At 48.0% G+C, this 13,907-nt stretch overlaps 1 protein-coding gene across 2 annotated transcripts in view; it reads right to left on the bottom strand.

The window, feature by feature from the left end:
* LOC144149454 (uncharacterized) overlaps nt 1–13,907 on the bottom strand; it is a 46,348-nt gene that overhangs the window by 19,626 nt on the left and 12,815 nt on the right. For both annotated transcript variants that reach the window (XM_077681025.1, XM_077681027.1), the window contains exons 3-5: nt 12,198–12,319; nt 8,684–8,804; nt 1,067–1,240 (exon numbers count right to left, since the gene is read on the bottom strand). In XM_077681025.1, coding sequence (XP_077537151.1) covers nt 1,067–1,240; nt 8,684–8,804; nt 12,198–12,319 — 417 coding nt within the window. The remainder of the gene's footprint in view (nt 1–1,066; nt 1,241–8,683; nt 8,805–12,197; nt 12,320–13,907) is intronic.

Below are 13,907 nucleotides of genomic sequence, written 5' to 3'. Positions count from 1 at the left end.
TATCCCAGTCAAGCTTGGGATTTAGTTCCTTCACATCAATCACACGAATTCCGCTTGAAGCTATGTATTTGTTGTAACTATCTACCCGTCGTTATACCCTCTGCCTTGCCTCACAATCTTCTCTTGCGCTTTTGGTTCAAAAACGATGTAAACAGAAATAAGACATGCTGGGAACAGTTTAGGAGAGATATCTTCCTGTCTTACCCGCTTCCGCATCAGAAATTTATCCCTTCTCTTGTGGAGCGTTATCCTTGCCGTGAATTCTTTATATGTCATCTCGAAGTTTTCTGGAGGTTTTCTCTATGTTGTGGTCGTTTAGTGCTTTTAAGACGGCTGTGGGAAGTACGGAATTAAAGGCTTTCTAGTGACCTCGAAAAGCAATGTAAAGGGGTTTACTTTGGAATACAGCTTGTAAACAACTGAGAGTGAGACGATGCGTCTGTAATTTTTGAGATCCTTGTGATCTTATTTTTTGGAAATCTGATGAAGTGACTTCGACATCCGCGGTCGCTTACCTAGTGTTTAAACCGGAGTTCAAAAAACGCAGATCCACCGTAAAGCCGGCGTGTTACATCTTCGTTATTACAAGTTTTATAGCCCACCTTCCATCGTCTTTATAATTTCTTAGCAAACACAGTATTTTAACGTAGATGGTATACTCAGTTTGGGATGGCGTAAAAGATGATGGAAAGAACAAGTTGCTCTGGTTTGACTAGAATAATCCTTACACGGGAGACAGGGATGCGGTGAAGAGAAGAGGAATGCATTTCAATCGTCTTTGCCTGCGTAGACAGAAGAAGAACGTAGTCCTACTGCCTAACGAGCTACCTGCTAAAGTGGCCGATGAGCGCATGACCCAGTGTTATCCCTCTTGCGGATATGATTCGTATTTTTGACGCATGGAGGACTAATACGACCTTTTTTGCCACATGCAGTATGTGCACTAAACTGCTCTGACTTGACGACCAGATGGTGAGCGAAGTTTGGAAATACAGTATTGAATCAAATATTAATATGCTATACCTGACGACTGAAAATTGCATGTGGCATGGGCCTCGAAACTTACGATTTCCGCATCTCCGAGGCTGGCACTCTTGCACTTTTGGTAGGGTATGTTGTCGAGGATATTCGTTGGACTCTGAAGATGGTACAGGAGGACCGCCAGCTCAAAGGAAATGCCCACAACAGCGCTGGAGTTTTTGTACGTAACGTTCTCATTCACAAGCTCGCCGTGGCGTTCCTGCGAAGAAAGACATCCGTGAACAGTTTTTTTGGCGCTGAAGGAAATTGCAGCCATGCCATCCAATCTCGGCAAACATAGTGTGACTCAAGAGATTCAATGCTTCCCTTATTAATGGTGAACATGAGATCAAAATACAACAAACATTGTGATTAACTTTGAGTAGACTGACAACTGGTTTTGTGGAGTTTGTTGCCTTCGCGCTGCGACGAATAACCCGAAACTAATGTCATATCGCAAAGATGATGTCTAACAAGCGAGGTAAAAGTAAAACACGTACGCGTTAACAAGGACTTAATGAGCATCGGAACGCTCCCAGATTGTCTGAAATACTTAAGTCACGCTAAAGTGTAAAAGTAAGTTGACGGCAGATACGTTTCGTGAATAGAAAAAAGCTCTCGCATTGGCAGCAGTTGCTTATTAACTGACACGTCAATCAAACGAGCAGATAGGATTCACAGAAAACGTTCATTTGAAGTGGGCGCAATTTGACATAACCAGTCACTATACGGTAACTGTACAGGGTTCGGAAAAGCATCCTCACGATGAGTTCGCGTAGGATACATATTAAGCCTGCAGGTCTCTCGTTATTACTTGCAGCTGAACTTCCGGGTGTGAGCACAGTGATGATGGTCTCAGCCATGTCCAATGGGGCTCGGTCATTGTGGGTCAAACACGCTGTATCTGTTGGAAACCAAGTGGGGCTAGCGGCTGCGGAGCCGAGAAAGAGCAGTGGGTGTGACGCCCGAGCGTCCCAGCCCCGCAACACAGCCTGGACTCATTCGGTAACTTGGAATGGCACCTGTACTGGCGCAACGACGGAATAACGCCATCGGTGCGTTTTCGCGGGCTTTAAGTTTGGGAAAATGGTCCACTAGCCGTTGTACCATCTTTACCATGTCCGCGACCCGCCAACGGTGCACAGAAACCGTGTCTTGTTCACGGCTTATGGCCTTGTCCTCATCTTATTTTAAAGCACAGGTTTCTAGCTGTACCAGCCAACGGTTCTTTCGTGGCGTACGGGACAACAAACTCCAAACGTGGTGGAGGGGGCTGCACGGAGGAGTGGGGGCATGGGGTTTCACTCACGAAGCACACTGTAGATGGCTCGGCGAATTTACTCAGCGTTCCCCGCGCGGAAGTGCCTGCTCGCCGGCGGCGGTGTAGACGGTACGGCTTTGTCGTCTGCTTTAGCGACGGTTGTTTTGGGCCTGTTTTCGCGCAGCTTCGCGTCCATTTCGCGCTGTCTTCGCATGGCTTGGTAAACTTGTTGGACATCACCTCCAGGGTAACCCGCACGCGACGGGAGTAAGTGGCCGCACGGAAAACATACGTTATGGATTTGTTTGCGGAGCGGGAAAACAAAATGTACAAACCACATTAACACATATGGCCGCTAGAGAAACGCTACCTTTTCGGCACTGCTTGCCACGAATGGGACACCGTTTTCTAAATTGGTGAATACGAATTCAGTTGTGTTTTAAGAGGTAATACAAAAGGTGAAAGTAGAACTGGTTCTGTTAGATAGCGATGATAAAAGTTTCCTCTGCTTGTCGCAATTCTCAGAATGACTAAACTAACTACTTTAAATCGGTATAAATGGGACTCACCAAGCTCACATGCCGAATTGTTCCGGTGTCTGCGCCTGTGTCGCGCGTTGGTGTAGCCCCAAGCTAGCACATCAGGATGGCTAGGTTCCACTGTATCACCCTTCGAAAGACGCTCCTCTCCGCTTTCTTCTCCCGACTCACGGCCCGGCTACAACGGCGCCGTCCGCCCGCTACCCCGGCCGTGGCCGGCACTGCTGCGTTTGCGACGCTGCCCCGCGGATACCAACTAACGGCTGGCAGAATCTCTGCTTTCCTTCTTTGTAGAGGCAAGTGTGTGAATTCAAGTGGCGTCGCATGGAAAATTGTGGTGGTTGTCGTTTAACGCTTTGCTTTCCAACCACCTTTTACAGCGTGCATTGGAGCCAATTTTTTCTCATTCATCTTCTTAGTCTCCTGAATCTTGCCATATCCGTTCTTCCACATTGGCCCTTCTTCCCTTCTTGCTTGGAATTTGTTTTCGCACTTTGAAGCCTGTACCTTCTTCTGTGGGTCATGACATATTCCCCTGATGACACATTCATAACACGCTGCACGGTTCTCGAAGTTGGACGAACCATACTGATACCTTTTTTCTTCAGCCGTAAATCAACGGGGCACCGTCCCGTGTCCCCTCCTGTAGCAGATTTCACAAATTAGCTTATACCTTTTACACTCAACAATTATTGACGCAAGGTTTTGTAATTTCCCCCGAGATACAATAGAAGGACCTCGTCGACAACTCAGAACTACATCGATGATTCATCGGCAAGGGGGGGAAGGCAGGCTGCTGTCCCTCTCGGATCTAGACTTGCTCAAATTTAGGCTCTGCGCTGCAATGTAACCGTGGGAAGACTCGGTAAGAACATCAAAAGTGTAGAGTCACTTCTCTTTAAACAAATGACTAAAGTAGTGTTGCACAAGTTGTGGGGACCCTTGGTTCTCTACGCCTCGCCTGCACATGTTTTCGCGAGCTGGGAGCCACCATTTTGGGTAGTCGGCGCGTCACGTGAGTCGTGACGTTTTCATGACCCCACGCGGCGCGCCGAACCGGCTCACCGCGAACGTGTGCGCGAGGCCGGGGGGAAGGAGGAACGGTTTGTCGCCCTCCTTCGCACCGCCCTCTCCCCGACCAGGGGAAGACCTCCTTTCCCCCCCGTGCCGACCTGCGGGACGAACGAGCTTTTCGCCGGGAGTCGACTGGGCGATTTGGTCGGAATCGGTTGACTCGGCAGTGCCTACTCCAAATGCCCCGATGAGGGTGAACCCAGTTGGCTCCACGAGACTCTGCTAAGAGATTCTGCCCTTATCGGTCACACGGGATGCCTCCCCTGCTCCCGCGGCCGTGATAACGGATATCGAGGTCTGAGTGCCGCGGCTTGGGCGAGCGAAAGGAGCCACTGTCTCCCCGCAAGTGATAGCCGTGTTGTCTGGCATTTGCCCGGTATCTTCCAGCTAATAAAACCTTACTTTGGATTGCCGGAGCCCGTCTACCGCATGTGAGTACCAGAACCTGTGCGTACGTCTTCAGATTCCGCAATGGCTAGTGTACGGCGCGTAGCACTTTCTCTCGCGAAGCTAGCCGGGGTCCTCTGCTATCCCGTACGTTAGCCCACAAAGTTTACGAATGGTTTTGCAACAATAGTAGTCCTAATTTTCGCATAGGTTCCTTCCTGCCAAACAATTATATGCATCTTTCAAAGTAGTTGCGAAGCCGTGCTACAATCTGCCCACCCGTTTTTGCTTCCTAGGTCGTGCATGTCTGAATCTCGGTCTGAACCCTGGTGTGCCTTGGCGAAATTTCTGGAGAACAGCAACCTTCACTTTGTCATCTTCGGTGGAGTCTGCTGCCAGTGTTGGAAGGGAGACGTTCGAGTCTTTTCTCTCAAGCCGAAACTCAAGGCCGTAACACATTCAGACCTTTCTAGTTTTATCTTGTGGCTATTATTTTGGAATCCCCGGGGTAAGCGTCTAGGTCGTCAAGCTTCTGGCAGAATAGTGCCAGCATCTTTCTCTTGAAAATGTTTGTTTTCTATCTGGGATACAGAGTCTGATGTCTCGCCTGGCTCTATGACTGCAACTTGCCATGTAGATTCGGCGCGTAGCATTTTCAGTGCAGATAAGTTATGCTCTCTTTCGGCTTTTTTTTTTCTTTTCTTCCTGAGAGGCAGGTTACTACAACGCCATTGCCTCCTATTTCGTCAAGGCTAGCTCCTCAGTCAATGGCAACAGTTTTTTGAGATCAATGATTCACCCGTCTCGATTTACAGGGCATGTTGGCATGAAGGCGTTGTCATGAGCCCCGAGCAGGTGGTACGGAGTTCATAGTACAAAAATAAACCACAAAAAGATGGGATAATCTGAAAGATTGGATATCCGAAGACTCGGAAAGAGGAAGAAGTATGAGAAAAAGACGAGGACAAGGCCAGGGTAAGAGAACAAGAGAAGAGAAGGAGTACTAGGTTGCGTTCCTAGACAGATACGCCAGGGCAACGCACTCAGTTGTTGCAAACAACCATTAAGACTACGGAGCGAGAACCAGGTGCGTGGGCACTTCGGTTTCGCACCGACTGCGTTTTCAGAAGGTCTACGCGCCCCTGGATTCTGACCGTGATTGCTGAGCTTGCTATGAAAAAGTTACACGTGACCCAGTTTATAGGCGCCCCGGCCCAAATACCAGAACCATGAATCCAAATAGTACAGCTAATGTCAGTGGTCACTGCCTATAAAAGCCCTTGTGTCCAACTGTACCCATAAAAACAACAATTTAACCTAGCAAATGGTTTATTGCCCGTAGCTTCTCGTTAAATATTTCCCTGATGAAATCGATGTTTTGTTTACGTGTATCCCATCTGACCTGTTGGTTGACAAGATATTAACACAGAAAAAGCGAAACATGCAAAAATCTGTGTCGATGCTCCACAAAATTTCCTGACCACAGCTTGTGACATTGTATGTTGTAACACATGGTGACGCGATATTGATGGTGCTCCTTAAGCGTTTGTCTGAAGCACTGAGGTTGCAGCCCGTGTAAATATAGAAACGATGACTGCGGAAGCATGTGCTGGTCATGCAGTTTTTACAACGCACAAATATTAGCTGAGTCACATTACAAAATATGATACCTCAGCCCAGCTTTGTTTCGGCTTGATTTGGTTAAAACATTTCACCTCGCGTAAAAGGGCTGCCAAATGTGAAACGCGAGAACCTACCGTATGTAAGGACCTCGGTTGCCGCGTATGCAACAGCATATGAGAAAAAGAGACATCCTGAGCGCGATCGACCTATAACGAATCCCTCAGCTTATGTGGTCAGCGCCATGTTTAAGCTTGCACCCAGGGAGCAGCACGTCTGGACATTCCCGTGAACCTTCACTTGCATCACCAGGCCCAGTCCTTTCAGCGCCCACCTGTTGGCCGAATTCGCCTTTAAGCCGCTCCACTATAAATGGGTTAGGAATCTTTAAATTTTGCTGCGACGAAAGGGAAATCCAAGTATAACAGGCTTTCAGGAACGTAGTAACGATCGACTTAACTCCCGGTCGGTTAGCTCTGGGCTCTCTGTGACGGGCTGTAAAACGTTCCCAAAAATGAAAGGAAACGGCAGAGAGAACTCTCCCTTTTGTTTTCTTTGTTTTTGGAAAGAGGGCATCCTTGGCCGTCAAAGAAAAGCCGAGAGAGCTAAGAAAACGCCTTATTGTGCAGTTGAAACACACGTTTTCAAACTTCAGTGTTTATTTATTGACATTCAGCCCTAGCAAAGCCTGATGTCAAGAGTTGTTTTGCGCTAGAAAAAAAAAAAATTCCTGCGTTTTCAAAGCCGCCCCTTCCATACGGGAGATTTCCCGTGTAAGCCAGGTGAACTTCCCAAGCGCTGTAGTCCCACACAAGGGCCGAGCGCCAGACCGGGGAGTCGCTTGTACCTAATTTACCGGTAGGTGCCCGGCGCCACCAAGGAATACGAATTCACATGATGCCTTCCACAGCCACGATGGATGCTCAACTCGCAACCACCTGTGGCAGGACATGCCGCCAAGCTCTTTCACCCCCGGCAATGGTGCAACGTGGCATAATGGCCGGGGGCCCCGCCAGATGGACAAGGATCAGGGGCCCCTCGATAGGGTAAAGACAGCTCTGAGCCACCGCTTTACTGCCACATTTGTGGCACTAAAGAGACGCCGTATTTTAATTCATTGCGTCCTCCTTCGTCTAGAGTGGAACGAGAAATTCAGCCATTTCGTCCTGCTCAAGTGGATACAGCGACGCTGCAATTATCATGGTGAAATAGATTGTGAACGCCTAACGGGTTTGGCAATTGTCACATATAACCGGTGCTCGCTACGGATTTGTTGTCGTTATGGCATACACTGATCGGCATACTGGCAGCGGAAGCACATTCTTGGACAATTTCAAATTGATAGAGGTCGGTTGTGCCAAGTCGGCGTGGCATCTCAAGGCGCATGCCTTCAATAGGAAACGCGTAAACCTCTCCCTTTTTGGCCCCGACACATCAGCATTGAAATCGCTTCTTACGATCGTACACGCCGCAGTGGCTCAGTGCCTAAGGCATTGTGGTACTGAGATCATGGACGCAGGTTCGATCACCGCTGCGGTGTCTGCTTTTCAGGCAGGGGCGTCTGTGTGTTGAGATTTCCTCAACATTATTGGTATCCACGTGACATAATCAATCCGGAGTTCCCCACTGCGGCGTGCTACATTGTCCAGGTGTTGCTTTCGCGCGTTAAACCCCATATTTGCACTACGAACGCAAGCATGTTGTCATCGTCACTAACCTATGTACCCAGGCCAGTACGAATGCACCTAATAATTTTCTAAACGTTTTGAAGGGGAAAACGTAAAACGTCATAACACGTGGTTTTTGTATAGAATTGAAATAAGTATGAACGGAACACTTTGCGCATTCATGTGTACGAACGTGGATTCTCTGGAAGGCATGTGGACATTATCATTAGCAGCAGATGAACGTCTGCTACTGATGATGAAGATTACACCAACGATGACAAAGACCCTGAGCTGAAAAAATAAATGCGGGGGTGAAAACAGCAAATTGGAATTTCAGCGGAATGTGTATCTTACTCCACAAACCTGCGAGAAAAGGAATGAACTAGAAACGGTTCTCACCCAATTCACTGCAAGCTGGTTTGTGAAATTACCTATAGCAAACCAGGGGCAGCCTATCTTTTATATTTCTTTGAAAATTTGGTTGCCGCTTATTGAATTGCCAGTTAATTTTCAACTGTGCTGATTTGTATTGTCACAATACAAATCAGCACAGTTAAAAATTAACTCGCAATTCAATTCCTTAGCGGAACTTTCTCCCATTCGACCTGTAACAAAGTCTGAAATCCAAATTGCTTCGGCCGTTCCGGAAAGACGAAATCGTAAGCTCGTCGGCTTCATGACGCAAGGGACCTTGTTTTTTCAAGCCCACTGTGTAAGTTGGTTTTTGTGCCCTGAGTTTTGTGCGTGACATTGCGGAATTTGAAATTTACCTTTGGAGTTTGAAGACACTGGCTCTCGACCAGAGAAATCTTCGCGTTTCAACCAACTCTCATTGTACCCCCAAATCATCATCATCGTCTGAGGTAGTTTTCTTTCCTGCACTGCATTTGAAGACTGCTATTATTCTCTTTAAAAACACAAGGACAGTGGATTAGTGCAATTAAGCTTACTTGTTCTATACTTTATGAGTACCGGCAAACCTATTTAATGGGCGTTGTTCATTTAAAGGTATTATTTGTTATTTTTTTTTCTTTCTGCCGCTTTTTATTTCCCCCAAGCTGTCTTATGTGGTATATGTTTAGCAGCATGTAAATAATTACAGGGGGTAAACTTACCAGCGACGGGTAGGCGGGATTTTGCGAGGTTATCGCGAGTGGTGGAACAGCGACGCAGTTCTGTTCGCTCTCGAGGTAGCCGGTTGAAGTCATCGCGATCACCGTGTCCGCCTCGTATTGCCTTTAAAATAAAGGAAATTGTATGAAACAGTGACTATACGCAAAGTCTGCTGCTTGCAACAACGCTTCTCGAACTGCCATATATACGGATCATAGCAGCAAATGTTGAGCCGCAATCATTCTCAAGCAGTTGTGCTCAGTTTAGTCGAGATGATTTACGACCAAGCAAACTGAGAAAGTTCTTTATGTCAGTCTTAAGTACCGTTGAAGAAAACCTTTTTGCCCAGCACATAAACTTCAGCAAATCCTGTTCGCATGCGCTCGAACACGCGTTCTTAAAACAAGTTCGAAGAACCTAGCTGTTGATCGACCCCCTTTTCCTGTTTGTTTTTTTCTTTTTTTGCTTCAGTAAGCGCAGCCTCCCCAGTTCGGATGTTACCGCTCAAGTGAAAATTCGGCGCCAACCTCAGGTGGGTACAGACCAGGAACATTGTTCATCTTTATAACGCGCATACTTTCTAGTGCACTAGCTAGCTAATACCGTTTTGTGGCATCCTGAAGTCAATATACACACGTCTGGTGAGTCTGGTGAAGAAGAACACAGTTCCCTGAAAAGCAGAGGGGTGGGGTTCCTTAACTGCTTATCGCTTTGAGGTTTTCCTCGGGCTATCAGTACTTAGGGCCACTTTTAAGCAACCATATTGTACAAAAACGTGCAAAATGTCAGTGTTTTTTAAGAAGCGGACAATGAACCCCGCCTCCGCCTAAACGTAACAATTCCCGAACGTACAATGATTGAACAACATACTATCACACCGAAACACACTGTAAATGTTTGCCAGAAACACTGCCCGTACATAGCGAATCTTCTGTTATCTATGCGGGTGGGTGAACTAATTTGCCCATTTATTACACTGCAAGACCACCCCTCTTCCCTATGCCTCATCGGCGCACTACGATAACCACCACTTTAGTGTCACCTCAGGAGTTGGTTTGCAATTACCATACTCGTTTTCGCTTTTGTCGATCATGGGACGGCGAATCATATAGAAACCGGAAATTGAAAATACACCACATACAATAAATCTTCAACATGATAGTAGCATAGTCGTTATTATAATATTTAGTCTGGTACAAAAACACATTTAGGATAAAAAGTAGCTGTAATTACCTACGATATAGCTACGATCAATGTCGATTAAAAGGCACATTTTGCAATTTTTTCAGTAACACTAAAGAAAGCTGGTCGTTGGGTATTAATAAACTGGCTTCGGGCACTCAACTGAAGACGTCACTGAAAAAGAAAAATATCGGCTACGTTCGCGCCACTCAAGGAAACGAATGGAAGCGTGAGAGAATGATATCTCGGCTGAGGTGAAACGGCCCCTTTTCATCTCGTTCCTCATTAAGCGACAGATATTAAACCCACAAACCGCTGTCAGACGTCATTTAACAAAAAAAAAAGAAGTGTTCGTTTTTCTTAATAAACAGGGATTTGTAGGGACACCATCGGACCAGACATCCGTACCCACGGCTCGGTGCTGGAGGGCGCCAACCACCTATGCGGGCCTCACGCCTGCCGCGTCAACTGCCGTCAGCCGTCCTTCGCCTTCGAGTAAGGGAAGCGTAGACGGCAGAGCGGAAACACTGACTGGAGCGGGTGGCTAGCCCCGCCTGCACTCACTGCCGAGCGCCCGTCCTGTCCCTGCAGAACAACTGCTCGAGGGCCCCAAGTTTGCGGCTGCTGGGGCGGAGCTGCTGCCCGTGCTTCAAGGAGTGCAGCCGTTTAAGGAACTGCTTTGGCCCACGGGACCGAATTGTTTAGGCCCTGGGGTCATACCTGGGTACCTCGGGGTTACACAGTGCACTCTGCTACAGCCCCAACTAACCACCCAAAATGCAGAGGAGTTCGCGCACGCGTGCGCAGCGCGTGCGTGCGTGCGTGCTTGAGTGCGCGCGTCAGTGTGTTTGTGTGTTTGTGTGTGTGTGTGTTTGTGTGTGTGTGTGTGTGTGTGTGTGTGTGTGTGTGTGTGTGTGTGTGTGTGTGTGTGTGTGTGTGTGTGTGTGTGTGTGTGTGTGTGTGTGTGTGTACGCGTGTGTGCGTGTGTGCGTGCGTGGGTGAATTTCTGCGTGCGTGCGTGCAGGTGGCCACAAAGTAAAATGAACAAAGCGAGCGGGGCGTAGGAAGTAAAGGCCCTACACCTGCGGCCGCAGCGCTGGCTGTCCAGGCACTCGAGTAAGCATACGTGTCCTTCTCTACACAATGCGTATCAATTTTCTAAGTTTCGGCCACAGCCCTTCGTTTCTCTGAAAAGTAGCACCCGATGCTACATTACGCGGCAGGACGAGGGAGAGACCTGATTCCTGGAAGGGTGCCGCATGCACTGAAGCCGCGTCATGGTTCAGCTCTCGCGTGTTTGTACACTATTTTAATCCGTAAGAAGTCTTTGTTGAGTACCTCACATCATAAATCGTATAACGATTTGCATGTGCACAAAAATGCAGATTTGGCGAAGTTACTGTATTTTTTCGTCGTAATTGTGTAATGAACATAATTGCTCAAAAGAATTTTTGAAAAGTGAACGATTGAGAAAAGTGAATGAATAAAGTAACAAAACCAAAAATGCTTCCCTTAGACCAAAATAAATAGCCTGGAAGAAAATAACATAAACCGAAATAAAATACGCGAAAAGTCTTTGAACCGTGCAATGTCCTCCGCTTGCACAAATATGCATGCTTAATTGTTAGATGGAAATCTGTATGAACCCTCGGAAGAAAAACGCGTAATAAGGAGAACCGTCGCAGTAATGCCTGGTGTTAGCTGTCCGTTTGCCCGTACCGGTCAACAACTATTAACTCGCGCATGAAATTTGACCGTCGAGTTGCTGGGGCGCCGTTATATTTTGGAGCCGGCAAAATATTAACCAGAGAGCTTCTGGTGCGCACATGATCTTCAAGCTGAGCATGTATTGTTACACGGCTCTAGGGCACAAAGGGCAGGCGGAAGACCGGCACCAGAAACAGGGCCGCTACCGCGAACCGCGGCACAAAGGCCCCGCCGGGGTTCTTGAATATTGCTCAGGCACACAGAAGAACTTGCAGAAAACCCCGGATGTGCACTTAGCTATCACTACAACAGGCGCTGTGCCGGAACATGTCGCAGCCATAGCTTTTGCGCACTTCTCGCTGTATCGGTTTTATCTTGTGGTCACCTGTAGGTGGTGCCGGGATCGCATTTGGGCCCATCATGCCTATCACGTCAGCAGAGAGCGCATGTGGCGCTTTCGTCTACCGTAAGGGGTAGTTTCAGAATGTTTTTCGATCATTTTGATTTCGAGCTTTTTTTCTCCACCGAAAATGAACGCAATGCCGCCCAAAGTGTCGAGTTATTTCCACAAAAAGTAAACCCGCTGCAGTTTTGTTATGGTCCACATGATCAGAGTGTTGTACTTACTCGACCGCCTCCTTGAACAGATTCGTGTATGCCTCCCAGGCATCTGGCTGGCTGTAGTTGAATAAGCCTACTGCTAGAATGGTCTTTCGTGAAGGGTCATTCCCTTGAAGGGCTTTAAATTCCTGTAAGGCGTATAAAGTGCATGAGGATTCAACATTCGATTAGTGTTGTAAGCAACGGGAAAAGCGCAACCAAATGGTTTCGGCGTCTTTATTTTAAAGGTGTGCGGAGTGGGCCGGGATACATCTGTGATGGTTGTTTTTTTTCCTTTACCCAGGAAATCAACACAACAGTTGACACACCGTTCGTGGACTCAAGACTCTCCAACCTGTCGGCACTTCAGCACTCCCTTACCCGCAGGTGGAAAAGGCAACAGAGAAACCGAAAGTTGTCGCGCAGGATTGCCCTACTAAACAAAGAAATTGCAAAGTACGCAGGCAAACTGTGTCGAGAAAATTGGCACAAAATGTGCGAAAGCATACGGGGCAACTATCAACAGCCAAAACATGGAAATAACTGCGGCATTTAATTGACCCCATGCAAAGCAAATCTACCACCAACCGCAACCTGACCAAAGTCCTAAATAACTACAAGGGGAGTTGCGATGAACTACTCAGATAGCTGCAAGACCATACGTAAAAAATGAAAAAGGCCAGCACCCACTGCCGAAAGAGTACGAAGGGCCCCCAAACAAAGAATTGGACAGACCCTTCACCATCTCGGAGTTATGGACCGCCATTGACCAAATAGGAAAACGGCTCCTGGAGACGACAACATTACCTACAAGTTCTTCTCTAACATGTGCGCCAGAGCGGCCAACAAGCTCCTATGCTACATCAATGAAGCCTGGGAAACATCGCGCATACCGAAGGAATGAAAAACGGCCAAGGTCCCCTTCATCCCGAAGTCAGGCAAACCTACGGCCATCGAGAACCTTCAGCCCATTTCGCTCACGTCATGCGTGGGCAAAGTTATGGAAAGAATGGTCCTGCACAGGCTACAACAACACCTTGAAGAGACAGGTCAAATGCCGGCAACCATGTTCGGTTTCCGCAAGCCCCTCGGAACACAGGACGTCATGGCACAACTACATGAACTTGTCATCAAGCAGGCAACCAGAGCGAATCCGAGAGCCATCCTCGCCCTCGACCCTAAGGGGGCGTTTGATAACGTCACCCACGCTAGCGTCCTGCGGAGTCTGACCGGAACCTGATGTGGAGCCAGGGCCTTCCTTTGCCCGCAATTTCCTTGAGGGCAGGGCTGCAATACTCACCATCGGGGAGTTAGACCTCCCCGGGAGTTCAACCTCCACCCTGCTGTTCAACCTGGCGCTACTACCCCTACCCAAACTGCTGAATCATATCGACGGCGTAGACCACGCACTCTACGCCGACGACATCATGGTCTGGACAAACAGGGCCGGATCAGAGGAGTGGATGGAATAGACTTTACAGAAAGCAGCAACAACGGTCCACTAATACGCTATATCGTGTGGCCTGAGCTGCGCACCCCAAAAATCCGAGCTCCTGATAGTTCAGCCGGGTGCAGGCAAGAAATCCAGATGCAGCGTAACAATCAAGATTAATGGCGCCCAAGTCGAACCCACCCGACAATGCCAGATCCGAGACCTTATTCTGAGGAACGACGGGAAGGCGGAAGCAGCCGTGAACAAGATCAGCTTGACATCCGAACAAGTCTTGGGAATGCTGC

The sequence above is a fragment of the Haemaphysalis longicornis genome, unplaced genomic scaffold (genome assembly GCF_048455015.1).
Source record: "Haemaphysalis longicornis isolate Haplotype H1 unplaced genomic scaffold, Haemaphysalis longicornis Haplotype H1 scaffold_8, whole genome shotgun sequence".
Classification (NCBI taxonomy): Eukaryota; Metazoa; Arthropoda; class Arachnida; order Ixodida; family Ixodidae; genus Haemaphysalis; species Haemaphysalis longicornis.
The sequence above is the reverse complement of the archived record's forward strand: the minus strand, read 5'-3'. Positions and strand labels throughout refer to the sequence as shown.